At 38.7% G+C, this 26,505-nt stretch overlaps 1 protein-coding gene across 1 annotated transcript in view; it reads right to left on the bottom strand.

The window, feature by feature from the left end:
• Window positions 1–24,517, bottom strand: part of SLC28A3 (solute carrier family 28 member 3) — a gene marked incomplete at both ends in the record, with an annotated part of 39,404 nt that extends 14,887 nt beyond the window's left edge. Inside the window, 8 exons of the mRNA XM_079548707.1 lie at window positions 2,201–2,278; window positions 3,701–3,814; window positions 5,291–5,435; window positions 7,364–7,553; window positions 9,019–9,110; window positions 13,639–13,721; window positions 18,042–18,143; window positions 24,461–24,517. Coding sequence (XP_079404833.1) covers window positions 2,201–2,278; window positions 3,701–3,814; window positions 5,291–5,435; window positions 7,364–7,553; window positions 9,019–9,110; window positions 13,639–13,721; window positions 18,042–18,143; window positions 24,461–24,517 — 861 coding nt within the window. The remainder of the gene's footprint in view (window positions 1–2,200; window positions 2,279–3,700; window positions 3,815–5,290; window positions 5,436–7,363; window positions 7,554–9,018; window positions 9,111–13,638; window positions 13,722–18,041; window positions 18,144–24,460) is intronic.
• Window positions 24,518–26,505: the final 1,988 nt, after the last annotated feature.

Here is a 26,505-nt window from a genome sequence, read left to right as displayed (position 1 = left end):
GCAACACACTGCATTGCAATGGATTTTCAATTACACTGTCTGCAGAAATAAATGCAATGAAAATCAAAGTCAACTGACTAAAACAAAACCTATTCATCAGTTAAGCTTGAAGGTACACACAGGTAGAACCTGTAGGTGAAGAAGATGTCAGTGCCAAGGAAAGTGGATTGAGAACTACGGAAGAAAATTCAACACAGAAGTCGGATGGACCTCATCTTGGATCTTCTCTCCATAAACGGCTAGCATGTTTCCACTTGGGGAAGAACAGATAGGTCCTGTAGTGTAATTATACCTTCTTGGTCAATCTAATGGAACTTTATCTCTCTCCGTGAAAAAACGTTGAGAAAGTTCAGTCTCCTGTTTCTAGTACCTACCACATACTTTTAGATAGGCAAGATTTAACTGATGAAGAAATGTAATGAGTACCCTGAAAAAGCCAGTAACTTCTATGTACAATTTGTAACAAAGAACTAGAAGTCTAGGCTTAGAAATCTAGCTACCTTGCTTGAAGCAGTTACAGGTATCACGAAAGATCACTAGGTTGGTCAAGCAGGACTTGCCCTTTGTGAAGCCATGATAACTCTCCCTCACCACCTCCCTGCTTTACACCTGCCTTAGCAGAGCTCCCGGGAAGATCTACTCCATTATGTTTTCTGGCACAGAGGTGAGACTGATGAATCAGTAGTTCCCAGGGTCATCTTTATTATTCTTCTTAAAAATGTGTGTGATGTTGCCTTTTTTCCAATCACTGGGGACTTGACCTGAATGCCACAACTTTTCAGATATTTTGAGAGTGGTGGCTTGGTGACTACACCAGCCAATTCCATTGGGATACTGGGATGCATCTCACTGAGACCCATAAACTTGTGGATATTCAGTCCCTCCTGGACTTGGCTTTTCTGGTTGAATTATCTGTAAAAGTCGTTCTTGTTGGCATCCCTTGGAAAGCTTAGATCAAGCTAAACTCTGTCTTTCCTAACCCCATCCCTACACGCCAGCCTAGCAGCTTCCTTATACTCTTCCCACAGTACATTCCCCTGTTTCCACTGCCTATGTATTTGCTTGCTCTTCAGTTTGATCAGCAGGTCCTGGTTCAGCCATGCCAGTCTCTTGCTTTCCTTTCCTAATTTGTTACCCCATATAATATATTAAAATATTATTTCTATTTCTTGTTGAAATGCTTCCCTACAGCCATTTCTTCCTCCCCCCTCCCCCCCCAAATTGTTATGAATATTTGTAGTAAAAACATTTTTAATTACTTTTAAGAAGTGATAGAGCTCATTGTGAAAAATGTAAGAATATCCTGCTTTGATATCTCCAGGTAAGAAAGAAGATAAAAGCTGTGTAAATCCATAATTAGAAGTCTAAAGTGCTAGACAGAGAAATGGCCCCTATCAGAATCCCGATACACTTAGTGTGTTTTTGTTGTGTTGTTATTTTGAACATATAAATGCTCTTGATTCCAAACTAAGCATGTGCCATGACAGGAACTATGTGTGGTAACAAAGCCAGGCAGAACACTGACACATGTAAAGGAGCAGAGTGCACTTGAGCTGTATTTCAGCATTTTCCCAACAAATTCTAAGGGAGAGATGGAGAATCTGGGGATCACGCTATTGGCAGACGTGAATCCTGCAGTATTCCCTGCTTCTGCATGGGCACCTTTTCCTTGGTATGAAAATACACCTAGGCTTTCCACTTCTAAATAGGCAATGTCTGTCACTTAGTGGTCTATACAGCAATTCAGGATATAACAGTATAGCACAGTATAGAACCTTGTGCAGACATGAGGAAGGTAGGCAGGAGATGATGTTTCTTTAAAGTGGAAAGGACGTCTTTCACCAGATTAGACTGCCCAGGGCCCTATCCAACCTGACCTCCCTATGGATAGAGCATTCACATACTCTCTGAGCAGCCTGTGCCTTGCCATGCTCTTAGTAAAGAATTTTTCCCTTACATCTAACAGGAATCTACACTGTTTTAACTTAAAGCCATTACTACATGATCTCTAATTACAGTCCATTATATATGAGACTCCCAGATCTTCTATGCAGAATAAAATATGGAAGCGTTTGCCTCTTAGCTGATCTCTCAGGTTACTACACTCTTATAGTAAGACATATAATGCATATATTTCCCAAACATTCTGTTCCTTTCTGCGACCTAACTTTCCATACTGTACTTATAAAAGCTACCTTACCTTAAAAGCAAAGAAATGATCTGTGTATTTTTCACCGAAGACAAACTTAGCACCTGTGTCAGAGTACTCCAGAAAAGTCTACAGACAGAATAAAATGAAATTAGTAACAGGCTCTGTGTCATCAACAAAAAGCATACCAATACCGCTAGATTTGTTGCAGCAATTTTGTGCAGTTCAAGGATCTTGTGCTATGGTATTTATGGGTCAAGGCTTAACTGAGCTGCATCAGTTAGGGGTTTCTGCTCTGTTCTGCCACAAGTGCATACTATTTCCAACTGTGTAAATGAACAGCACAGGACAAGTTTTCCTGCTTTACTAAGAGGAGAATGTATTTTTTAATCCTGATACTGTGGTATTCTACACTCCCAATGTAAATACGTACAACAAATGATACTGTTTGAAAGGGAGATTTGATGGTTGAGGTAATCAGTTGTAAAAAGAACAGTCAAAAGCTGACATAAAAGAAGATTTTACTTTTTAATTCTAGTATTGTGGTTCATTCTTATATTCCTGACACCAACATGTGCTATCACTGATAAAATGTAAAATGGAGATGTAAATGGCTAGTTACAATGACAGTGGCCATAAGCCACATGGAGCTAATGAGAGGGGGCACTAGATGTGCTTCAGTGGGAACTGAAAGGGAAGGCTGAGAATCCAATGACAAAACCCAGGTAACTTCTGTTGCTTGCAGGGTAGCAGCAAACAGACGTCAGATGTGTGCCTCCACTCCTGTGCAGAGAGTACATTCTGCCCTGTCTTACTTTAAAGGCACTTAATTATCTGTACTGTGAAGAACTGATGCATAAATAGTAACTCTGTGATGAAAAGTCTGAATGTCCTTCAGTGAGTACTCTCTAGTCTGATTTTTGGATTTTTCTTATTTAGTACTTTGCAACAGCGAGCTTTTTAAAACCTTTGTGTCTGCAGACTACCTTTACAGATACCTATGATCCTGTCCCCCTCTAGAGATCTCTTACTGTTTGCAGTGACCTGGTTTGCTTTGTCCCAGAGGTGGATTCTTCTACTTGTTCCTTACTTTCTTATATGTTGTGGTAAGTCTTACAAGCCCCTGGAACTACAACTGTTCTGAAGATAGTGGTTTTTCAGGCTTGCTAAATCTCAAAGCTTTTCAGCATGTCAAGATTTTTAGAGGGATATTTTGGTGTTGGACCAAGTGTTAGTATTTCCATGAGGGAATTAGGATAAAAGCAGTTTTGCATTTGGAGGGTTGCAAGATATGATTTTATCCCAAGGAAGGTAAAGACATTAACAAACTCTGGTCAGTATTTATCAACCTGTTGCATGTGGTCTTGTGGTATCTAGGTGAGACAGAAGAGAAGACTGAATGTAGGTTGTCAGTTACTATTCAGAACTCAGTTTTCCTCATGAGGGAAAAACATCTAGGGGCAAATAGATTGTTGCACTGCCTGACTGTTAGGTAAGAGCCTCAAAACAGAAAATGACATAAGAAATAAACAGTTATGTCCAGTAGCTTACCTGGATCTGAATGCCTAGCCAATTAAATATATCAAACCCCAGTTTTGTCCTCAGGATAAGAACCCCAAGAATAAACTGCATTACTATTCCTGAAAACACTGGTCTCCAAGCAACCTAGATGGACAGGAAAGTAAAAATGGTGAAACTTCTTGTTGTTTAATATATAACAATATAGTTCAGATGTTTCTTAATATAATGCTTAATGGATTGTTTGGCTAGTCTGCAGGGTAGCAGCAGCTGCCAAAGCAAGGGTCTCAGAGCATAAGTCGCTCCTAATGGGAGAACTCCGGGGTGTGGCTATCTCTATCTGAGATAAGTGCTGAAAATCTGGTTATATAAGTGTGAACATGCCCATTTCACCAACACAGATTGCAAGCAAGCAAGTAATAATAAAAGGAGAGACAGTTCTTCCTGTGTTACAGTTTAAAGTTGAAATAAACAGACATGATGGCAGCAGACAAGTGTTACTTTGACAGGGTTCTTCCTGTCTCTCTCTTTCTTTATCCTCCTCCCTCCCTCCCTCCCTCTCCATGTTTTTTTTTCTTTTGGTTTCTTTTTTTTTCCCTTTTTTTTTTTTTTTTTTTAAACTGGAATCATCATCCAAAAAGAAGTAACTAAGGTGATTTTTTAATTAAAAAAAATTATTTCTACACAGACTTTATCATATGTTTGAGTAATTGCAGCTGTATATTTGTCTTCTCCAGCTTGTATACTTGGGAGCTACTTAGTGCTAGCTATTGCTAGTCATGCGACACAGTCAGCCACAGGAAAAGCCGTGTCTGTATTTGAATGGCCCCTCTTTGCTACACACACAGATTTCTGCTCTGCTGCCTCAAGAAATCTTCATTTTATTTCGTGAAAACTGCATCTGATAATTAACAAGACAAATTGCTGAGATGGCTCTTGTTAATTCATTCAGTTGGTATTTTAATAATATGAACCAATTAAGTGTAACCAGGACCCGTTGGACAGCACAAAGTTTTTTGGAAGCTGAGGTGGGAGTTGCCATGGCTTTTGTGATATCACAGTGGTGCAGAGAATTATGGTGGAAATCTCAGTTGGAAAATTAACGTAAATGGCATCAGGGAGCCTGTAACAATTTGTTAGTGAAATCTGTGGGACTGAGCTTGGCATTTGCAATGGAAATAAAATTGATGAGAGTACAAGAGCTCCAGTTCATGCAGTGTGCTTTAACATGACAAGAATGCACACTGTCACTATAACCCGACATTCTGGAAGCTGTGGTAAGCCTGCTGTGGATGAGAGGCAAAGAGCAACCTGCTCAGGCTTGCATTCATGCTCTGGAAGCAAACGCGTTCCCACCCACAGCTCTGCTGGTACAAAGGACAGGAAATGGCCTCCCGAACAATTAAGAGACAGTTGCTCATACAGCCCCATGAATGTTTCCCAAGATGTCAGAGCAAAATGGCTTTCCTCCAAAGTGAAACACATCACTGTACTCTGACAAGCTTAAATTCTGGTTTTAATGAGTTTTCTTTTACTGCTACTGAACTTAGCCCTAAACAGGGAAACAGTTTTTGAGACATTAAACTTAAAATAAGAAAGATCCAAAATAGATTAAATACTCACTCTTGTTGGATACTTGGAGAATATAAACATCAAGAAAATATACATCACAAGCCCACCAAAGGAGATCAGCTGGTGGGATCCTTGTCTTGCTGTGTCAAAGATGAGCCAGAAAATGATAGCTACAATAACAACTGCACACACTACCCTGCAAGATAAAAAAGTGTCAGGCATGACATTGTGGAGGTGTTCAGAGATTCCTTCCCTCCTATCTGTCCCTGACATTTACTTCTCTGTGAAAAAGATCTCTGAACACAAGTATTAAGCTGAAACATTTAGTTGTACAAAAGCAGGAACCTGTTTTAGTGCTGCTCTCACTGCTACACCCCTCAGTGTCAACCAGAAGTGTCTTGCACCTGTGCTCCCAGAGGAGTGATGAACACTCAGTAAAATACAAGTGACTAGGCATTGTTACTACTAAGTAAATGTGAAAATATGCCCTCCTTTCCTACTCCATTCTCTTTTTCCTTTATGTCTTCCCCATTGACTAATTTGTTGGATCTGGGCGGGAGCTTCATTTCAAACTGCCTTGTGCACAGAAAATACATAGCATTAAAGAGCAGGCTGCAAACCCCTTACTTCTTTCCAACTGACTGTAGCCTGTTTAGAAAAACAACTTTTAGTCACAGCAATTAGATGACAAAAGCAACGTATCCATCAATCTCCACTAACAAAGAACTATGCACAGTTTCCATATTAGGGCAACTATCCTAACAACAGTCTGAAAGATAGGGGAATACAGCATATAGCTTACAGAGGGGAAAACTAAACACAGTTCAATTTATTTCACATAATCATGTCCAACTGCTGTTCCACTGATTGGAGTGGTATTTAAATAAATTTACCTATGTAAACTTCTTTTTTTGACCTAAAACACAAGTACTACAGGCTAGCTTCACAAAATTGTCTCCTGCAATGCTGAATAGCACCTTCTGCACGTGAGAGACTTTCTTTCTCTTGATGGTCTGTGATCCACAGTTAACCACTTAACCTGGAACATGCTGTTTAAAGATTGCAGCCTGCCTAATTCAGCATTTACTGCCTCTGAGTTGTTCCATCTACCCACCAAGACTCTCCAGCGCTTTTTGTTCCTTCCCCTGCCAAATTGCCTAACATAGGTTTTCGGGTGCAGCTGCTCCCTGATGTGACTCAAGAGAAAAAGGACCAAAATCTTTGTAGCATTTTTCTTTGAAATTTATACTCCTGGGGCAAACCAATTAAAAATCTTAAGAAAAAGACTAATTCATCATTATTTTGCGAACCTGCAATGATTCCTTCTTACAGCTCTGTCTCCCTCTGAGACGAGGTGATGCAGCCGAGAATGAAGGATATTGCACAATTTTTTTTTATTTTAAAGACCTTTCACTTGGTCTTTGGAATCTCAGTCTGCCTCCTTTCATCCCTCGTTTTCCCAGGAATAAGTTAAATACTCCTGATAGTTGTTAAGAAGTATTTGGAATAAAAATCTTCCATATGTAAGTATCTGCAGGTTATCTACCAGATAAATGTGTACCACTCCAAATAAGATTGTATGATGTTATTACAACATCAAATGTGGCTGCTATGATTTGACTTTTGAAGATTAAATCAGAAAAGCTCTTAGCTCATTTCTGTGGGGATATGTGAACAAGTAGTGCTTCAATAACACATTTCAGTATTTAAGAGTCTACTAAAGTTAGAATTAAGGTGATTTTTGTTGTTGTTTTTCACAAAATTCACAGTTCTCTGAGCAGCTGACAATGGCATTTCTGGCTTGTAGAATGAATACAGAAGGCTATGGCATCCCTGAACTTCTCTGGACATATGCTTCCACAGCAACAAACCCGACATACCTCAATTTGAAGACTTTTTTACTCTTTCTGCTAAGATTTTTATACCTAGCTTTTGCATTGTGATGTTAAGGATGTTTCTAACATGCCTTAACTGGAAGTAATCTATTAGTCTGTGTATACTATCTAATAATGTTTTACTTTTTATGATTAATCTATCTTTCTTTGTTTATGGTCCTTAAGCTTAAAAAAAGCCGTAAAAGTAAACTAACGCTTTGTTCTTTTGTAAGTAGTCGTTCATATTTACCACTTTAGCCAAAACCACTGTTTCTCCAAATATCTTTCTCCAGGGGAAAAAAATGCAGCAATTCTGTCTTCATACTTCGCTACTAAAAAATCCCAGCAGATGAGGAAGATGGCTAGGACAGTAATGATGAAGAGTGGCAAGGCTCTCTGAAAATTCAAGCTGCAGGCTGCAGTAACTGCTGCCAAATAAGCTGCCAAGAAACAAAATTATACATGTCAGTTATGTCTTGTCTCTTTATAGAGAGAATCAAATATTAAATTCAGTGATAAGAGCATGGGCTAAAGTCGGGTCTGAGCTTAGCTTTGAGTGCTTTGAGTGCTTTTCTGACTCTTATTTTAGATACTGAGAAATTCTGCTTTCACGGATATTGTTGTTACTTATGCTCATTGATATAAAATGTTCTGCTGGAAATGATGGAATTGTTCTTGGCTTTCTTCTGTGGAAGCAGAATATGTATGCTTTCACCAAGTCAAATTCATATCAAATGTATTCATCACTTGAGAAAATAAAACCATCTGCACAAATGCTTTATCCTATATTAAAAAATAGTGAATTAAGAAAAATCGATCTTTCTTTCGCAAGAGGGTGAGTTTATCCAATAAGATCAGAACAAATGTGTAGAAACATTTGCCAATTTTCTGATTTGATGGGCCTCTGAAATAATTGGAAAACTTAAAAGTAGTTTATCTATTACATAAAGTAGCAATGAAATAATCTGTCATTTGGTACTTTCATTGCTAATGAAATTTTCAATGCTTTTAAATAATAACCTAATTTTGTCTATGGAAAGTAAGAAAGAACTACTGATTTTTGTTAGGCAAGCTGTTTTTCACAGAATTAACATGTAAATCCCTGACAATCTTAGACCTCACCTCCTTTCTTGAGCCAAGATGTACTTACACTATTACAAAGATGAGCTGATGCTAGGAGGACAGGATATTCACTATGCAATAGTCTCTCTTATACCCACTTTATATTATGCTGATGCTTATCTCATAGACATGTTGTAGGTCTACGTGTTCTCAGTAAGTGTTCAAGTAGAAAGAAAAATCTCTAATAGAAACTTGGTGAAGTGGAAACAAACCAATCTACTGGATAACTAGGAAAGCAACAAGCAAGAATATTTGAATTACTTCGCAGTGCATGCTGACATACATCAGAACATTTTCTATAGAAAACATTTGCTGCTGCTATTGCATGACGTAGGTCAGAACAAAAAACTTTCATTTCCTGTGGAGGTAAGTCTCATCCAGGTTAGTCCATGATTCTTTCTGGGTGATTTCATGGTTTTGAGCATGTTTCTGACATTGTAATTTAATTGCAAGCCACATGGACTGGGCTAGAAATTGACTAGACACAGAGACTAAACTAACCTTTATGCCCTAAGTAATAGATAGTCAAAGATAAAACATACTGAAGGAGCACTGTAGCAAGGCCTGTGCTCTTGTTATGTTTGGAAATGAGCGAAGGTTTGCACTTTAGAGCTTTCCCTAGGACTAAGTTCATTTTAACCTCATTTCAAATGCATTTTTAAGGGAGTCAGGAGTAATTGTTAGAGCTTCTTTGTGTGTGTCAAATGTAAGACAAGCACAGTTTACAACCTCATACAGGTAAATAAATAAAGGTTCACCAACACTGGATGTAAAATACTGTACCTGTTATTAAAATTCTGCACATCACATACTTAATTCTGGTTCTATATTTCTTGCAAAAAATGCAGGCTTTATCATATTTCTTTTCTAAAAGCCTAGGAAAACATAAAAAACAAACAGAACAGAAACTTGAGCTGCAAATAAAAAAGTAGTTTCCACAGAATTAACAGTTTAAATTGAGTACTGGAGTAAATTTATCTACTGGAATGTTTTTAACTGGAGTAAAATCTGAATTTGGATCCATGAGTGCTAAGGAAAATCATTTTGATGTCTGCTAAGATTGCTGATTATTTATTTTATATATTGATTGTTGATTATATATTAAGGAAAATCCAGCAGTTTAACAGGCCAGTCCAGCAGGTATCTACATGTTGGACCAAAGTTAGCAGGCCAATTCTGCCAGCTCTAATTCTGTGAGGAACTCTGTTTACAAGGTTAGTACAAACTAGATAAAGATTCAGTGCCCATTACTAGACCCACAGAGATTGTTAGTACAGTCAGTCTATCACTGCTACATAGAGTGGCAGTTTTGCTGTTGTTGTGAAGGCCCAATGTTAGAGGAGAATTTCCTAGGAAAATTTGACAGTAAGAGTTTGTCTCAAGACTTGTAGCTTCCACCTGCACTTTTGCATTTGTGGATGCAAAATAATCAATACAAAGCAAAAATCTTACTATAGTGTGCACAAATGCTTCTCAATTTTAAAATTTGTTACTTACCTATGTTGCTCTGGAAGTAATGCCTGTCATTTATTTCCATGGAAACTACAACAGCTACAAAGAGCACAATAAATCTTTTTGATAGAGCAAATTCTCAGCTACAAAGCCCTGTTTTTCAACATGGTCACCACCATCACCCATGCATTTAACCAATGATGAACAAATCTGTGTGCTGTGCTTGTAAAAATCTGCATGGCTTTCCGGCTATTCTCAACACTGTCATCACCGCTGAAATGCATCACCCATTGCCTCACTGTGCTCACATCCACTGTTTGGTCTCCGTACACAGCAAGCATCATTGACTGCTAGTGGTTTCGATTTTTTTTGTATGTAGGAATTCAGTTCCACATCTTTGCTCCATCAGCACTTCCCTGTCAGATGCCATTTTCTCACACTGCCTCCCTGCTGCAATCAGTCACGTGGCAACAAAAGGTAACAGAATATTGGTGGGAAGGTTCAGCCTCTACTACCATGTCACCAACACCCCCCTGCAATGTTGTGGGCCAACATAAAGAAGTAAGAAGCATTACTTTTTGGGAGCAGCCCTTGTACACCAATCTTTCATCTAAGACTCTTCAGTTCACGGGAGGTAAAACGATTTCTAATATTGAATACGTTTTTCTAGTGTCTGTTCTTTTCTCATTTTACTAGTGGTAACACAAAATGATTTCACTAGGAAGGCTGAGATTTAGGAAAACAGCATTTTAGATGATAATTCTGCACAGATTTCTGATGTGAAATATGCCGATGATGTTGGTGTATTTTAGTTACAAAAGCTGTAGCTAAATAAATCCCTCAGTATTGCTCATACTGAAAGGGAAATTACAGCTACAGTTTATGTTCTTGTAAAGTCATGTCTCACACCCTTGCAGTTTATCAAAGCAACAATATGTTTACAGCTGCTAATTGTCCAGACTGTATGTGTTGAAAAACCAGATGCATCTGGAGTCAGATACATGCTGACATTCAGCATGAATACCCTGCTTTTCTGCCCTACTGCATTTGTACTCAGAACAGCAGAGAAGGAACGTTCTTCTTCATTAGTTCAAAAAGTAACAGGATCTCTGAGAAATCTTGATTGCTTTTGATATTCCAGTTGTTTTTTGTTTTTTATTTTTTCTTCCTAGGAATTCCTCTTGCCTTACAGATCACAGTCCTTTGCTTTTACTTGTTAGAAAATTAGGTTATCCACTCAATCTCAACAGTGAGATTAGATTCAGGATTAGATACAAGAGAAGAAATAAAAGGAGAAATGAAAGACAGATGCACAAACAATCCAGAGTGACTTTATCAAATCATTGTTCATCCACCACCAACATAAAAAGGAAAAAAATAATAGCTTTGATTTGGAACTATGTAATATGAGTCTTTTGGGATTTTAAATCACTACTTAATATTACAACTCCTTGTAATTTCTTATTTAATCTAACATCTTTCCCTATCTTGTTATTTTATCTGTTTAGTGATTATCACTTTGATACCAGTATATCTTAAATATTTCAACATGTATGTTATAATTATACAGCTCTGTTTCTGAAAGGTAGCAGAAGAAAATAGTCTCCCTTATGATGTTTGGTTATCTTGCTAAGTAAACACTGTTTGCTGAAGACTATTGATTTATACTGCAGCACACTGCTGACGGCTTTTACTTAACTGAAGATGTTGAAAAAGCAAATGTATTTTAAGCATACTTAAATGAGAGCTTTAATGTAATACATTTTTGCATACCAACTCTATTACTGCTTGCATTTTACAACTTAGAAATCCTTGTTCTGATCTGCATGTGCTCTGTGAGTGAATGTGCTCACACTTATTGTTATCCACAGTCTGATGTTTCAGAGGTTTTGTGTCTCAAATCACAGTCTGTTTGATGCCATTTTTTGAAAGAAATCAATGATGCATTCAAAATTAAGGGACACTTTGTGAAGACTCCTTTTAAGCAGATAAAATTAAAACATTAGATCACATTATGGCACTGCCCAACAGTATAGGGCAAGCCATAGCCTGAATATAATTAGAATAGAGCAAAGTGTTCTTCAGCTTCCAGTCTGCAAAGGAGCTCTCACTGCCCAAGGCATGATACCAGATATTGCTGGAAGAACAAGATAGCCTAGAGAATGATAAGGCCCTGTGAATTAAAAGCTACTTAGCTCTTGGCTCTCTGTAGGAGTACAAAAATGAGTGACAAATATGGAACTTTAACACTGCCCAAGTGCCTATCTGGGCAGAACTCCCTCCAGTCCAATGAGCCTCTGGACCTGGGTCTGAGGGAAGACAGACACTACTAATCTTGTTCATGTACCAACACTTATTGTGTAATTAGATAATTTTGGAATATGTGTTGGGTACATGTCACTGACATTTGATCCATCAAATCTCAGCTTTTTTTTGTAAAGAACACTGAAAATTTTTAACCATGAAATGTTCTCTGTAGAACAGAGAAGAGAAATGAGAGAAAATTTAAAGACTTTAAGGACATCTAGAGACTGTTGCTGGCTCTTTAAAGCAGCATTTTAATGATACAGTGGCATCAGAAAGCCTAATCACAGTAAGAAGTCTTGAAAGTTCTGTATGTACAGCTCAAAAGCATGAATGATCACAATTACTGCTACAGTATATAACTGTACCATTTGTTCAGGCATGAGATCATTTCAAGTTGTTCAGTCTGAGTTAGAAAAGCTCCTGTTTGGAACATCCAGCAAGTCAGTACCTAGAATCAGCTGATAAAAACAGAGACTCAAAGCTGAAATGGCATGATGTATATTAAGGTGGAGAAATGTAAGTCAGCAGAAAAATTACAGCATGATTTCTATGAGGTTTTAAACAAAGCATCAGTCTGGTGGAAAAATATTAAGATATAAATTACTATTTTAAGTCTTCTATCTCACTTTTTTAGATGTCTTACATGAGATTTATAGTTCTCATAAGGATACTAACCTGCAAATAATTATGAGTGTGTACTTTTACTGTGTAGACTTAGTAACACTGCATGAGAGGCAAAAATGCTGCTATAGCAAAATGATATATATATTTTTTGTCTATTCTACTCTCAACTTGCGGTGGGGTATCCAGATATGTAAAATGAAGAACAGTGTTGAATCTTTGACTTTCTGCAAGAGTTCACTGTTTAAGGCCTTTCTTTTAAAAAGCCCCTTTCAGAAATATTGGAAATGTAATTTCCAGGGCATCCACAGCTTCTCTGGGCAGCCTGTTCCAGCACCTCACCACTCTTTCAGTAAAAAGACTTCCCCAACATCCAATTTAAATCTCCCCTCCTTTAGTTTAAAACTATTCCCCCTTGCCCTGTTATCATCTACCCTTGCAAAAACTTGATTTCCCTCCTGTTTATAATCTCACTTAAAATATTGGAAGGGCACAATGAGGTCTCCCCACAGCTTCTTATTTTTCTGGCCGAACAAGCCCATTTCCCTCAACCTGTCTTCATAGGAGAGGTGCTCCAGCCTTTGGACAACCTTTGTGGCCCTCCTCTGGACTCTCACCAACAGCTCTACGTCTTTCCTGTGTTGGAGGCTCCAGAACTGGATGCAGTACGTCAGCTGGAGCCCCACGAGGGCAGAATAGAGGGGGACAATCACCTCATTTGTTCTTCTGACTGCCTCTGTTCTGATGGAACCGAGGACGTCACTGGCTTTCTGGGATACAAACACACACTGCTGGCTCAATTTGTGAGGTTTTATAATTATAATTCCACACGTATTTTGGCTGAAAGGTAAAGTGATTTTAAAAACAATGTGTTTCTGTGTTACTCAAATCGTGATATAAAGGTCTGCACTGCACAAGGGTATGGCAGCAACTATGAGCTCTTGCTCCAGAAGCTGGAACACTGGCAGCTGACTGCTTAGGCTGCTATGTGAGTGGATTATTTGCCCATCCAGAAGACATTACCCTTTTGAGCGTAGTTTCTCATCACCCGCTGAGTCATGTTTGTTTTCATGCAGATCACTCTCAATGTTGATGAATTCATCCTCCTGGAAAACAGATCAGTACCAACACTGTCAGAGGGATGCATACTTGTTAAGTAACATGTGAAAAAGCAGAGATCCCCCCAGGCAGATGGCTGAAACAGTCACAAGACTTCCCTGTTCTGCACTGGGTACACAGCTACAGTTGTCCTGTCTGCCACCAACACTGTGATAACTAGCAGGCAAATGAGGTAGTTAATCTGTGACTGTCAACTCATGACTGTTTTGAGTTACAAACTTTCTCAAGACTTCCACATGATTTTAAAAGAGAAGATAAAGGAAAAAAAACCCACCTTCCAGTGTTATCTGGAGCTAAAGAGGCACTCATATAAAGCAGCTGTGCATACCTACTAAAGAGTGAATGTTACAGGTGGGGATTGTATAACTGCCTACGCACCAACTCACTCAGCACTAATGAGCACAGTGTGATCTTGTCCACAGGGACACATCCAGTATATGCACCTCTCCCTACCTGCTGGCTGTGCTGTGCTCCTGGCACAGCCTGTGGGCAGAGCATGAGCTGGCACTGGTCCTGTGGACAGGAGGGCAGGGAGCTGGATTCATGTGGTTTGTAAAAACAGGTGCTTTAGCTGACACTTTGCCTTCACCCAGAAGTGTATGTCACTACAGCCAGCTGGCTTAGCATGAAATCCAGGATCTCCTTCTGTTTCATACCTGGATCTTCCCTTGTCAGAGAAATTCTGATGTTTCCTCCTGTACTTCATCGCTCGCTTTAAATTTCTTATTTTACCTCGTACTATATATGCAGTCTAACAAGGCAATTTTTTATCAGAAACACTATGAAGCTCCTCTTTTCATCTCATTTTATGCACTTGCATGTTCTGGTTAGTTTCCGTTTCTCTGCCAAAATGGCAGGGAGCTTTGTTCCAATGCTGCAGCATGCACTCAGCTCTGTCACACTCGGTGGCTATCCTCACGGTGTCTGGGAGGCATGTGGCTTCTCAGATGCCTCTGGAACTGGCTCAGTGCCACTCAGAGGCCCACCAGGTGCCCATCCCTCCTGTATGTACCTGGGTGCTCATGGCAGGGACTAAGGCAGGATTGGCACCCAGGCATATTTGCTGCTGGGACTCCTTGGCATCCAAAGTCAGCACAGCAACTGAATGGCCTAGCTGCCCTCCTGGATTTTAACACCCAGCCTGAGCAACGTAACAGGTCACGTGCTCCACAGTATCTGGAAACTTCCACAATGGCAAACCTGTTTTTCTGGGTATGTACTGGCCTGTACTGGGCAGTGTGCTATATACTGCAGGGAGGAAATGTCCCTACAGGACTGGCCTGTGAGTGAGTTCAACTTTTCTATGTCACAAATATTTATAGCAGCTTTGTTCCCTAAGCTGCCTCTTGTATATCAGAGTATGTCCTGAAGCATGACTCTGCTTTCAGAATGGCTCTTCTGCCCATGCTGGGATCTTGCCATTCTACTGACAGTTCTGGTGAGCTCTCCATTAGCATCTGGCTAGAAAATCTCATTGGCAAAGCTGGCAAAGGATGAACAAGTGATTAAAATGGCACGTAGGAGACATGGAAACTGCTATTTGCTCCCCTACAACACATCCCACAGCAGAGCAGATGTTGTGAAGCAATGCAAATCTTGTGCTCTAAGCTCTATCAAGTTTATTTCCATAAACTTGATTTCTTTCTTTCTTTGTTATCATTATGAAATCATAAATTGCAAATCCCACCACCTGCTGAATTGCTATTTTTTGGTAGTGGGGAGCGGTCCTCCCAGCAGCTGCCAAAAGTTGACTTCTTCCCTATGGGACAGCGATTGCAGAGGCAACAGAAGTGTCATTTTTTTCTGAGCTTAACTTCAGGTTCTCACAAGGTTATGAATTTGTAGGGACAAAAATCTCAGGCCTACCTTATAAATTAAAAAATCGAGAATGGATTGCCTTCTGTGTTGGAGAGCTATGCTTCCAATTTTGTGGATCACTGTAGTCTCCTTAGGGCACTGTGTCCTTTCCCTAGGCTACAAGTGATACTGATGTTCCAGACATCCCTCTTCTCTCTTCTCCACTGTCCTTGACAGACCTGCTTCACATATGGCCAAGGCCAAACTGTACTTCCCTGTTCCTTTCCCCCATGCTGCCATGTCATCCTAAGGCCAGGAGCTCCCCTAGATCACTCACAACCTCACTGTGGTTCTTTAAATCCATGAAATACACTGGCACAATAAAGATTCCAGGCAGTGAAAGGTGGAAAGAATTGTTTTCAAGTATTTATCTTGAGAATATCACCTTTTTGTTTGAGTGTTTGAATATCACCTTTTTGTCTGAGTGATTTTTACTTTTATAAAAAGTATCAGTCTATCTTTTTAACATTGTTTGCAATGTAGTTCAACAGATCCAGAATATTATGTTAATCCTTATTGTCATAAATATGTATTAACAAGAAGAAAATCTGAAATCAAAGATCTTGTTGTGCCTAACTCTGTGCACAAGGGAAAGAGCAAATTGATCCAAACCCTTTCCTTCTTTTCAGTTTGGTCACATAATGCTAGATTTGGGGAGGTGGAGGTCCTTGTTGAGTTTAACCCAAGGCCTATGTGAAGGACATAGGCTTCTGCCTCTAGGTGCACAGAAAGCTGTTTTAGTTTGCTCCAAATTGACCATATCAGCTCTTTTCTTACAAAGACATAATATGTCTATGAATCTCTGTCGATATACGTATCTACAGGCATGTTTGTACAAAGTACTGACTGAACATTGTCAGCTGAACTGTTTCAGTGGGAAACTGGTTTCTTTTTTTATTTTACGATTTTATGAGGGCTGCTCTGAAAATAATGTCTTTTTGTTTATTTTTCCTATGTTGGCCCATGATGACAGAGGCAGATGTTGGTGGTATGGCAGTATAGGCTGAACCTTCCTGCTAGTATTTCGTTACATGCTGTTACATATGACAGATGGGAGCAGAGGAGCACTCAGAGCACGGTGTCTGACATAGAAGTGTATATGAAGCAGAGGTGTGTATTAAATTCCTGCACACAGAAAAAATTCCACCCACTGGCATTCATCAACATTTACTGAATGTTTAAGGAGACCAAACAGTGGATGTGAGCTCAGTGAGGCAGTGGGTGGTGCATTTCAGCAATGATGTTAGAGATGTGAAAGACAACCCACGTTACACATAGCCATGCACAGCTGTGACACCATAAAATGAAGAGTCTCCACCAACTCATCTGCACAAATCAGTGAATAATGATCAGAGAACTGTGTACAGAGCTGAATATTGGCTTCACTGCCTTGGAAATTGTAGCAGCAGAATTGGAATATCACAAAATTTGTGCCAGGTGGGTCTCACGGGTGGGAACACAGGAACAGAAAGAACACTGTATGCAAGTTTGTTAGGAACTATAAGACCAGTACAAGGTGACAATTTTCAGAATCACATAATCGGTGACAAGATGTCCTGTCACTACAGTGAACTGGCATTCAAATGACAGCCTGAGGGAGGAGTGGCAACACAAATTCCCCATCAGATAAGAAGTTCAAGACAAGGTCTTGGTGGGTAAAGTGATGTGCACTGTGTTCTGTTATAGGAAAGGCGTTATCTCTCTGGATTTCATGGAACTCAAACAAACCATTTACACTGATCACTACATTGTGATTCCAGATAAGCTAAAGGCTCAAACTTCCACAGTCAGGCCAGAGAAGAAGACAACTTTTCTGTGATGATGCTAAGCTCCATATCAATTGAAGCATCATGAAGCATATTGCCAATCTTGGTTGGACTGACCTATCACTCCCAACATACCTTCTGGATTTATCATCTTCTGACTTCATTTCTTCAAGCCAATCACAGAATGGCCGGGGTTGGAAGGGATCTCAAGGATCATGAATCTCCAACCCCCCTGCCACATGCAGGGCCACCAAACTCCCCATTTAATACTAGACCAGGCTGCCCAGGGCCCCATCCAATCTGGCCTTGAACACCTCCAGGAACAGGGCATCCACAACCTCTCCAGGCAGCCTGTTCCAGCACCTCACCACTCTCTCTGCAAAGAATTTCCCCCTGACATCCAACCTAAATCTCCCTTCTCTCAACTCAAAACCATTTCCACTTGTCCTACGGCGATACTAGAAAACTAAATTTTTCAGAATCCTATTCTTAAGTGTTCTGTTAATTTTCTGTGTTTTTTTTTTTCCTTAATATATTTCAGAGAACATAATTGGCTTCCCTGTTAGCTTACAAGTATCTGTCTTAGACATAACAGCCTTTCACGTGGAATTTGCTGCCAATGAATTTACATCAAGCTTCTAAAAACTGTGTTTTTTTTCCAAAAGAAAAAGGCTAGAAGCATACCTGATCAGTATGTACGTTTTTCTCATGTTGTGAATTCTCGATTCTCTGTAAATTGTCTTGAAGATCTTCCTTATTTACAATGTCAGTGTCTTCATTGTCATTCTGGGGTACAAGAAGACCAAAAATCGTGTCAATTCGTATATCAAAAGCAAAACCCTTTCTTATGTCAAATGAGAGCTGGTTTATTCTATGATTCCTGAGCTTCCATGTTTCACTTTAGTACAGAAGAGCTCAAAACTCAGTACTCGAAATGCATGTACTATTGTCCTTGTACTTCTACATAAAGCTGTGTTGATCACAAACACAACTCAGTGTCAGTCTGCTGTTTTCTTGACCTAAAGCAGCATTTTCTACTCTTTGCCTCAGAACTTGCTTAACACACTAACAAAGATGTGTCCGTTCTTCCCATTACAATAAAATGACTTATTTGGGTGTTAATGGCCCAGACTGTTAGAGTCTTTTTTTTCAAGACAGTGCTTTTTATTAATGCATGCATGGCATATGTGTACAATGTTTTAACATGTATTTCAATTGCTTCTGGAATAAAACTCAGGAGTGTTTTTAAAGGCAGTAGTTAGCTTTATTACACTCACTCTCTGTGGTATGCTTTTTATTAGTGTGTGCTAATTGGCTGTACTTTTCTGCCACTTGTAACAAGTTCCACTATTTCTACATATTTCTATTTTGAAGCCAAGTTTTCTTGTTTCCTTCTTTCTTTTTCTTTCCATCTTTCTCTCTCCTTTTTTCTTCCTTTCCCCCTCCCCCTCTTTCTTCCTACAAAACAGACATTTCAGTGTGTTCTATTCTATGATGCATGTCATTAATATGGTAAGAAACAGCATATTACCTACATTTAGTCTTCTAAGAAAATAAACGTTTTCAGATGAACAATACAAAATAACCTTAATCATAGTGCATTATGATAAAGGCAAAAATGAATAATGCTTCTATATAAATTAATTTTGCCTTTTAGCAGAAATGTGAGTTTAAAAGCACCCAGAACACATTACAGTAATGTGTTCTTAAAGATTGTCTAACTTCACAGAAGAAGTGTCAGTAAAAGTGTTTCTAGAACTGAGAAAAGAGTAAGGCATCACAAAAGCTGTCCATGTGGCCTCGATAAACCAAAAGCCAATACACAATTTCCATTCCCTGTCTTAAGAAAAGAGTAGCTTTACATCCCCTTCGAAGAGTAATGTTTCTTTTTGAAAGAGAGCCTCTGTTACTTGTCTGTCTACTGACTATGCTGTCTTATACATTTCCTATAGCTAGTCCCGCAGTCCATGCTTAAAGCCTCTACTGAACATTCCCTACAGCTCAAAAAAAGCAAGAGCAATGCTTAACTGTGGGAATTAAATTTAATATATGAGAAATTCTACATAGAATAGTGAAGTTGAACTGATCCAGTTCTATAATTAATAAGCACAAAGGACGATGTTCTCCCTGAAGATTTCAGTGCTTGTTACTGAGAGCAAGAAAAGGCAGTGATTTCTTAGGATTTTTGCTCAAGAACACATGAAAAACAGAAACTATGTTGATTGCTGCCTTCAGACAAGTTGCACAGAATAATTTGTGTTGGAAAAAACCTCTAGAAGTTGCTTTGTACAACCCTGTTCTCAACCACATTAGTTACGTAAGAGTTTCATTTTTAGAGTAATTAAAATATATGAATGTATGAGCAATATGGAGGATGACATTGTTGCTGAAACTCTTAATAATCTGCGCATTGAATGATAGCAATCTATTATTTTCTACAAGCATAAGAAGTGCTCACTTCAACGGATCACACCATGTTCCTGGCATATTCCAAATTTAGTAGGAACTGATTAATCACTATTGATAGCAAGATTAAGTCAGAGAGGTTTAGTAAAAGACTAAGAACAGTCTTTGAATGAGTGCCATGAAACAGAGCATTTTTAATGTATTGGCAAATAATCATCTTTCCTCCTTTCCATTTAAAATTTTCTTATCCTATTTGGTGAAAAACATGTTGTTTTAACCTTATTTTACCCTAGACCTTGAAGAAAAATAATTTATCAAATTTCTCATCAGAATAGCAATATTCAGGTGACAAAAAAAAACCATCATATCCTTTTCTCCCCCCCCTCCCCCCCCCCCCCCCCCCCACACACACACACTTATTCAGAGTATTTTTGAGTTTACTGAAGAAAGTCTTCCACTAAATATCAATCAGTGTTTGTGTTTATCAACAGCTATTATAGATTGCTGCCTGAGCACCCATCACACACAAGCATCTGCTTCATTTGCCCATCTACTTCCCTAGTAAAGTCTACAGAATAAAACATTGTAACAGAAAACAGGAGAAAGTGCCAAGCTAGTTCTGAATTTACTCAGTATACAGTGACACAAGGAAGCAGGAAGTTAAAAACAAGTTACTGTAAGTTGAATGTGAAATTCCTCTTTCTGATAGCATACATGGAAAAGGTTACAGATTCGATCAATTTACTTTGAATAGTAGCAAATATGACCAATATCACAGAAATTTCACATTCTGCTGAACCTTCCTGATTGGAGTTTCTTATTTATAGAATGCTTGATTAAACAGCAAAAGCACGGATTTGTCTTTTACTTCTACGCAGGGAGCTCTTTCAGGGTCAGCATTCTGTTCGCCAGAAGAGCTATTCGCTCACCGAGCCTTTTCAATAGCTACATTCTTTGAGCTCCCTTCCTATCTTCTTGAGTTTCCGAGGAGAGCGCTTCCCAGAAAGATCTCAAAGAAACTCACTTTCGGTTGCTCTTTTAACAGCTGCGCCCACTCCAGATGGTTTTCCACCCTACCAGTTAGTGATTACAGCAGATTGGCTGTCAGTGCGTCCAAGGCACTTGCTTTAACTATTTTGCATTTAAAGGTGGGTCATTGAATTAGCTTTTGAGATTAGAATCAGAGCGCTTATGGAACTCAGCGCTTTTGTGGATCTCTTTTGAAATCCTTCAGAAGCAAATGTTTTTATTTGGATTAGATGGATTTCATAGATTGTTTTCGGTAAATCGAAACGAAAACACCTTCTTTACAGCTCAAACCTTCGCTATTCTTTTAGCATTCAGTGCTACTTAACACCATTCGCCTGGGCTTTCCCTCCCACTGCCCCCCGCGAACTCTTTTTGATTAGCCAGCGTCCCCACTTTGGAAGACAGACAATAAATCTTAAATACGGAGGGGAAACATTTCTAATCAATAATCACAGTGTTCACGTGTTGAAATGGGTTGTAAATTAAGCTCATGGACCTCTGAGTATGTTAGGGTTTTATTTAAAACGCTCAAGTTGTCTGCTGTGAGTGGGGCAGTTGAATGGCATCTTGAAATGCTGGATGAACAAGTTATAGATTGGCACAAGTGGCAGTCATTAAAAAGAAATAGAATAATTAAGTGTATGAGAAAGAGAAAGCAAAATCTAGAAAAAGTGAGAGGGGAAAACATCTCCACATTCTTGAGAAGATGACAAGGTGTGTATGACCATTCTAGTTGTGGCATTGTGCCACTGCAGTAAACACAAACAAAAAGAGTATGACAAGGACCAAAATCCTAAAAACTTTACCTGAGCACAAAAGATCGTAGAGGTATGACCAACTTTCACTATTTCCTGTAAGGAACAGAGCAGCATATCACAGTAGGCTAACTTCTAAGTATTTGTTGTTAAAATAAACACAGCTTTGAAAAGCAAGTTAGAAAATAGGAAAATATACTTTCCTGCCTGAGTCTGATGGTGGTATACAGTACAATGCCTTCATAATTTCCAGTAAAATTTCAACAATGTCCATGAAATGGAAATATTTAATATACTCTTTACTAACAAAGACATAAAAATTCAGGAAACTCTGGAGAATAGCAGTAAATACAGAGATAAATAGAAGGCATTTTTAAAGATAGATTATAAGGATATATGCTTGAATGGAATGGATTATGAAAACTGCCTATGTCCTGGAAGTACCGATGTCCTTATGCAGCATCAATAAAAGGCTGGTATAAGAGGAATCTTTCCTTGGGTAAGCTTCTTGAAAGCACGATGTACAAGGCTACAGAAACCGGTTCTGACTGCTTAATGCGTCTTAACACCATCAGTCAAAGACCAGTGAACAATAAATATTTACTGGCTGCAATCTGCTCTTTGCATTGTGTTTAGTTTATGTTTTAACAACTCCAAGTTCCTCCATGAGTCAGTGTTGTGTTTTTTTTTTTTGTCTCACCTACCATTTCTTTGTACGAGCCTGCTCTTGAAGTTCTTTGAGGGATTTATGACTCTTTGTTTAACGTCATCATTAGCAGAGATCCAAATCATCAGAACTAATTAAATAAAACCTTTGCATCTTAAATGTAGGATAAACACAAACTAGATATATAAAATCTAAGTTTTAAGGTTACTGTTAGCATTTCCAGGCTTATCAGTGGGAAATCCTTAGGGCAGCGAACCCAATCTAGTGAGAGGTGTTGCTGCCTATAGCAAGAGGGTTGGAACTAGGTCCCTTCCAGTCCAAAGCATTCTGTGAATCTATGATGATGATGATCCTCCAACTGGTTTTATCAGAAAAGTAAACTGACTCAGGCTGAAAGCAAGGGATACAATAGTGTTTCTGTATATTATGACATTATTGTGGATACTAATGTGGATAATAAATAATAAAGAGTAGTTACCTATTTCCTTCTCTGTCTTCTTTTCCTCAGAGTGAGTTATGTGTTGAGTCAGAGATAAACAGCATAAATATAAACATTTACTCCTTCTGGTGTCCCAGATGAGGAGGAAAAAAACACCAACAAGAACAAAAAACCCCAAAGCACTAGAAAACCTGACTCAAGGCCCAGGATTCACTAATGGATGGTCTCAATAGCTCGGCACTTGGATTATGCAAATCAGAGATCTCCAGGCTCTTGCAAAGTTCTGCTGTGATGAGTATGGGAGGCACCTGGATTACTTGTGCATTGCTCTGATGGGGTAGCTGCACAAAGCATGAGATTTACCAAAGTCACTCTTCTATATTCCACAAAGACTGCTGAGGAATGTAGTGATAAGGGGTTCAGGAAGATTAAGAGCACTTGGCACTGAGCTTCTGCACCTATGGAGATACTCCTCCATAGGTTTGTTAGCACAGATTTTGGAAGCTGGTTCAGACCCCTATTTTTTTGTGAAAATGAAGCCAGAATTATGCTCTCTCTTACCTCAACCATTTAAACTGAGAGACACTCAAGTTCACATTGTTCATCTACCTGCTCTGAAGCAGAGATGCTATGAGAGCACTGTAATTAGCCAGGAGAATGCCCTGACTGCTAGGCTATCATGTTTTAAGAGTTATCACTCTCCTCTTACAGGAGAGAGACAGCAGTCCCACTCACTGTGAATTATTAACTACTGATGGGAGTAGCGACTTGCCCCTAGCTCCCTTACATTCCAGATATTCCTCAACTGGCACATTATCAAATCAACCTCTTGTGTGTGTGTATCATATAGCCCAGTGAATATTTATTAGTATAAAATGCATGTATGTCACTGGTGCTACATCATATTTAGCATCTGCAAATATTCTTCTGTATTGGATGGTGCTGGCTGATATTAATGCCCACAGCAATCTGCCCTTCTTATTAGCTGGGCTCTGCGACAGTGCAAGGATTAGAAGCTTCAGGGAAAGAGCAAGGAGTATTTTGTCATTGGAGCACTCTTAAGAGATACAACTTTTTCCTTGTCTGTTCTACTCCCAGAAACAAAGGACAGTGAATTGGCCTGGCTGTGGATTCACAAGTTTCTGTTTGTTCCCACTCTGATATTCCTATGACAATGCAAGGATGCCAAGCACTGAGAAACAATAACTAACACTAAATACTGTTATTTTGTGCTTCAGCTTCTGAAATCTACATTTTTCAAATGGCTGCTAACATTCCTTTGTCCACATGATATGCAGAACCTTCTGTGTTGACTCCTTACCTCCATTCTGCATTCTTCTCTGGAGCAAAACATACAATTACAGTTATCTTACATGTGGAAGAAAGTTATGCCCCGCTCTGATTATAGGAATATTTTTTTCATGTTACTAATGTAACATGAATGTATGTATGAATGTATGAATGTAATGTAACGCTGTCTGCTCATAACAACTGATCTTTTCAATACAAGTGTAAATCAGGCATCCTCAGGAAAAAAGCAGCACCAGTATAAGAGGAAAACTGGATGAGTTAGTTGTGAGACCTGTCAGCTTATCGAATATTACCAAGTCAGAAGACTTCTCAAAGATACCAATATACCAGGTAATGGAGGGAGCAAGAGAAGTCTGTGTCAATTATAGCCTTTTTGTATAAAAGCAGTATATTTTGGCAAGATAGCAGTGCAAAGCATGTAGAGTGTTCAGGGACTGAAGTAAGCTTTATTCATTGTTCTAAGTTTTCCCGACAGAACAAAGGAAACCTTGCTTACCTGGAAGGTCAAATTGTGTACTCCTGAGTGATCACGGTTGGTCTCCTTCAGCTCCATGTGCCTAGGATGGACACGAGAGTTTTGGATGAGTGTTGAAATCTACTTATAGCACAGAGCAACAGCAGTCAGCATCTGGTTAATCCATCCACAAGGTCTGTGACTACCTCTTGAAGACTAATCAAATGAAGGGATTCTCAGGTTGCACTTGCTCACTTCTAGCTCCACCTTCTCTCTCCCTTGGACAGCCTCTTTTGGCTGGTGTGGGAGACTGAATTCAGTGTTTCTTGAGAAAGGAAGGAAGGATTTCTTCATGCTCTGAAAGGTAGATGTCTCTCTGGCATGTCATGTAATCACATGGAGTCTGGCTTGGGGTAGCAAATAGTGAATGGAAAATTTTCTCCACCCTGATCTTTATGACGTCAGTACAGTTTTTGTCTTGTTTTTTTTTTTTTTTTTTTTTTTTTTTTTTTAATATATATATTTTTATTTATTTATTTATTTATTTTAACAGCTATTTTGAATCACCATTTCTGTGAGGTTGTCATGATTCTATTTTCATAGTTATTAAATATTTCATCTACAAGAGAAACAACAACAAACAGAATCTCAAACCTTCAACAGATACATGTTACACATTTTTAATTTACATTCCAAATCGTATGACATAGGATCATTTGGTTATCTGTCATAATATTATTCACCTTATTCACCTTTAAATAAAGAATTTCTTATTACATGTTTTCAATATCATTTCCTGTATAGGGAAGTTCTGTTCTTAGAACAGTTAGTTAGATCTTTTAAACATGTTTTTATTTGCCTGTGAACTTCTCATTTACAGTTTGTTCTCTGCAAATTCACTGTAGCTCTTTTACTGACACAAATCTCTGAAAAAATTGGAATAAATATATTTTTTGACTTTAAGGAAAACAAAAACTGTCTTCCTTTAAAGTACGACAGTGTGTTTTTATGTACTTGTTAGGTTCCTGAATTCATTTCTTCTTGGAAATTGAAAATGTTTGAAATGCGTTTTTCCCTCTTCCTGTGAAAGAGCAAAAAAATATGTCCTGTTTTAGGACTAAAGATACAATCGACTAGCATGGAAAAGCAGAACTGTATAAAAAATAAGGTGATACATCTTTCTGGGAAATAACCTAAATATGTTTTATGTATACTATAAATCATATTTGCAGTACATGGTCTTTGGATCTAACTATTGCTTAAAAAGTTGAGTAGTTTTTCCCTGTTCAAATGCAGGAAAACAGAATATGTAATTAAGAATCTTTTGATGTCTCAGGTTTTGAAATCAGGTCTTGTTCCTGTTTGTATATACTTTGTGAATAGAGCAATTTCTGTGACTAATTGCCTCTTTCTATTTGCACACTATTTGGCAACAAAAATAGCTGCTAAAATTCTTAACAAATTTGATATAATGGCCCACTGATTGCTGCATACCTCAGCTGTTTCTCTCTTCCTTCCTGCCTTCTGTCCCCCTGCTAGTTTTGGAAATGCTTTTACTACCACAAGGAAGATGACAAAGGAAATGTGGCACTGAGTCATTTTCAGATCCAGACTCTTTAGTACTAAAATCTGGAGTCTAAACTCGCACACTTGGAAGAAATCCCTATGGTAGTATCTAGATCAATACACAAGTGCTTTCTGCTGTTTCTCCTGTTCTAGCAACACATTAAATCATCTGCAAAACTAGTTCTTTTTCATTGAAAAAGTGTCAGGATGACAATTACTTGATCGTTTCAGTGCAAAGTTTACTCCTTCAAATTATATTTTATGTTAGCAAACTTACTGGATACAGAAAGCAAAGTGTACCTTTGGACAAAGCACCATGTAGTTAAATATAAGGAATGTTGGGAAAATTTCTGCTCTAGTAGGCCTGCTCAATTTTCTTTATCACAAAAAGAGACAGAAGAGTCTCTTCCTTTTTTTATTCACATAAAGGAAGAGTCCACTGGAACACAGTCCTGTGAGGTCTCAAATTATCAGACTTTGCAGATTCCCTTTGATTCTAAATGCCTGGTTGTACTGTCCCT

The sequence above is a fragment of the Tetrao urogallus genome, assembly GCF_951394365.1.
Source record: "Tetrao urogallus genome assembly, chromosome: Z".
Classification (NCBI taxonomy): Eukaryota; Metazoa; Chordata; class Aves; order Galliformes; family Phasianidae; genus Tetrao; species Tetrao urogallus.
Note: the sequence above shows the minus strand (reverse complement) of the source record. Positions and strands in the feature narration are given on the sequence as shown.